At 37.8% G+C, this 2500-nt stretch overlaps 2 protein-coding genes across 2 annotated transcripts in view; one reads left to right on the forward strand and one right to left on the reverse strand.

The window, feature by feature from the left end:
- The window catches only part of LOC125044267, an 11079-nt gene extending 9345 nt beyond the window's left edge, over nucleotides 1-1734 (reverse strand). The window contains exon 1 of the mRNA XM_047640845.1: nucleotides 1679-1734. The gene's annotated coding sequence lies outside the window, so the exon portion shown is untranslated. The remainder of the gene's footprint in view (nucleotides 1-1678) is intronic.
- LOC125044266 overlaps nucleotides 1-2500 on the forward strand; it is a 5593-nt gene that overhangs the window by 1827 nt on the left and 1266 nt on the right. Inside the window, exon 2 of the mRNA XM_047640843.1 lies at nucleotides 2152-2217. Coding sequence (XP_047496799.1) covers nucleotides 2152-2217 — 66 coding nt within the window. The remainder of the gene's footprint in view (nucleotides 1-2151; nucleotides 2218-2500) is intronic.

Consider the following 2500-nt stretch of genomic DNA (forward strand, 5'->3'; position numbering starts at 1 on the left):
ACAGCAGTTCAGTTTCGTTGGAAGGCAGTCTACGCCCTCGACACGAAGATTCGAGATGTTCGTAGCGAAAGAAACGAATTGTGTTAATATACCGAGAGAGGGAGAAAGAAAGAGATGTAGATACGTAAATAGATAGATAGATATATAGATAGATACATTGATAAATGGACTGATAGATAAATGAATAGATAGATAGATGGATAGAAAGAGAGAATGAGAGAGGGACAGATAGAGATAGATATAGACAGATAAAGAGAGAGAGAGAGAGGGGGGGGAGGACAGAAGGACAAGAAAAGGAAGAAAACAGTCCAGGCGAAAGAAGGCAAGCGAGCAGGAAGTACGACACATGCGCGAACCAGTGGGGCAAGGTCTCCGTGACCTGATGGTCAGTCACCCTTCCTTGGAAAAGCAACGAAGGTCACCTTTCTCCTGGCGAATAATAAAAATAGCATTTTTTTTTATAGGAAAATATGAATATGAAAAAAGCGCTAGGTAGATCCTGAAAGGGAAAACCATGTAGCTATCACTGATAACAAAGTACAGTTCCTAGCAAGAGGCCATTTGCATGACCCTCTGACCGAAAATACATTGACAGTCAACTACCAACATGTGTTTTCTTCTCGATTTAGTTCTTTGCTCACTGTCAACGTATTTACCAGAGATCGTTATCTTGGGAGTCTCATTTCACAACAAGGGAAAGGACGTACGTGTATGTTGATATAAACTCGATAATAGGTGGCAAGACGCGGAGGGCCGGCAATGCATATATCATATTTGTGAGAAGTAAAAGAACGTTGTCGAGGGTCAAATTATGTATAGATAAAGCAGAAGATTTGGTTATATATCGTATTATTGTAGCTATGAGTGTGAGGTAACTACGCTTCATGCCCTTAGCTTCTGTTAAACCTAGAGGGCCTCTTCACATGGCTGCAACGTTTGTGATTCTGAAGCAAATGAAAAGTTGATTCCCTTGTGATGGTACTTCAACTATGGGGAACCTCCAAACTTTCAAAGCAGTGGAACGAGTATAGTGTTCAGATTTATTGCAAAGAATCCCTATTACGGAAGAGGGAATGAATGTCTCTTTGGTTGCTGTCTTTACTGACGTGAAACATTTGTATAATAATTTCATCAGTGCTTTGTTCAGATATGCGTGGATGTACGTGGAATTCCACTGCCATTATCATTGGTCGCCTGGACAACAAACATCCATTGAATACGACAGAAGACGAGTTCTCCGGTGGAAGTGCACTTTTATCCAAATAAAAGAATTGCTGTTGGCATGATAGTTATAACTGTTTTTTTAATACACCGAGAAATATGTTGCCAAAGTTACACTCATATGAGGTTGTTAACGTAATATAAAGATGAATTCATATGGACGGTCAGTTTCTGTGAATAACATTTTTCAAATCTCGATTTCAATGTCTTGCCTAGTCTGCAAGATTACATGAAGATAATTAATGCATACACAACGCATCATTCAAAAGTTGATACACATGTTTATAATGTAGTTATTTAACATGTTCCGCTACAGAACAGGTAAAAAGTAAATAGCGGCTAGAGAAAAAAAATACACAGCATTTCGCTACCTAACATATATCAAACGTCTCCCCTAATCACCCTCCTGACATTGCCACGATGAATGCGCCATTAGACTGGTGCTCCTCGAACTCACCTTCTTACTGTATCCAACGGCTTTTTGTGAAGAGAAAAGGAGCCACACGCCTGACGTTATGAGTTCATGTGCTGCATCGCTTAACCAACAGTACGTGACTGTCATGAAAACACAACGCCGTGTATATACATTCACTGACTCAAAAGAGAAAATTATTGTTAAATAAACAAATATTTATCAGCTTTGGAGGCGGTCGATTCCATAAAACTGCCAAATGATTATGTGTAGTGATTTAATGTATGGTGCATGTAAAAAGTGTTTTAAGGACTTCTTCACTGTATTTAAACACATTTCTGTCTATGATTATAACATTAGAAAATATGTAATATGTACTGTATGTGCATTTATGCAGTATATACATCGCTCTCAATTTTCAGTTGATACGAAAACAAATACATTTTTTACATTTATGGTTTACTATGAAACGCCACCTTCGTGAATAAATTATCATTTTTATTCTTTTTGTTCCTCAGATATTTTGCATTCTGGTGTCAGCGACGGCGGCCATAGCAGCTAAAGTGCCGAACACGGTCTTTTGGGTGAGGCACTGTGATACAGATCAGTTTTCATGTCTTGTTGTATGATCAGTAACCACATCAAACTTTCCAGTTTTTATATTTAAGTACTTGTACCATTAAATATTCATATGTTAAAAGGTTCGTAAATTTTACCATTTACCTATACTGAATATGAGTTATTACCGAAAGTATGAATTTAGTCTTCAAAAAATAAAGAATAAAGACATACAGTCACAGTTTCAATAGTTTAAACGCATTATCAAGCATTGTCAGCCGTGCAATAATGCCGTTTACGTACCAGCTA

Source organism: Penaeus chinensis, chromosome 35 (genome assembly GCF_019202785.1).
Source record: "Penaeus chinensis breed Huanghai No. 1 chromosome 35, ASM1920278v2, whole genome shotgun sequence".
In the NCBI taxonomy this organism is placed as follows: domain Eukaryota; kingdom Metazoa; phylum Arthropoda; class Malacostraca; order Decapoda; family Penaeidae; genus Penaeus; species Penaeus chinensis.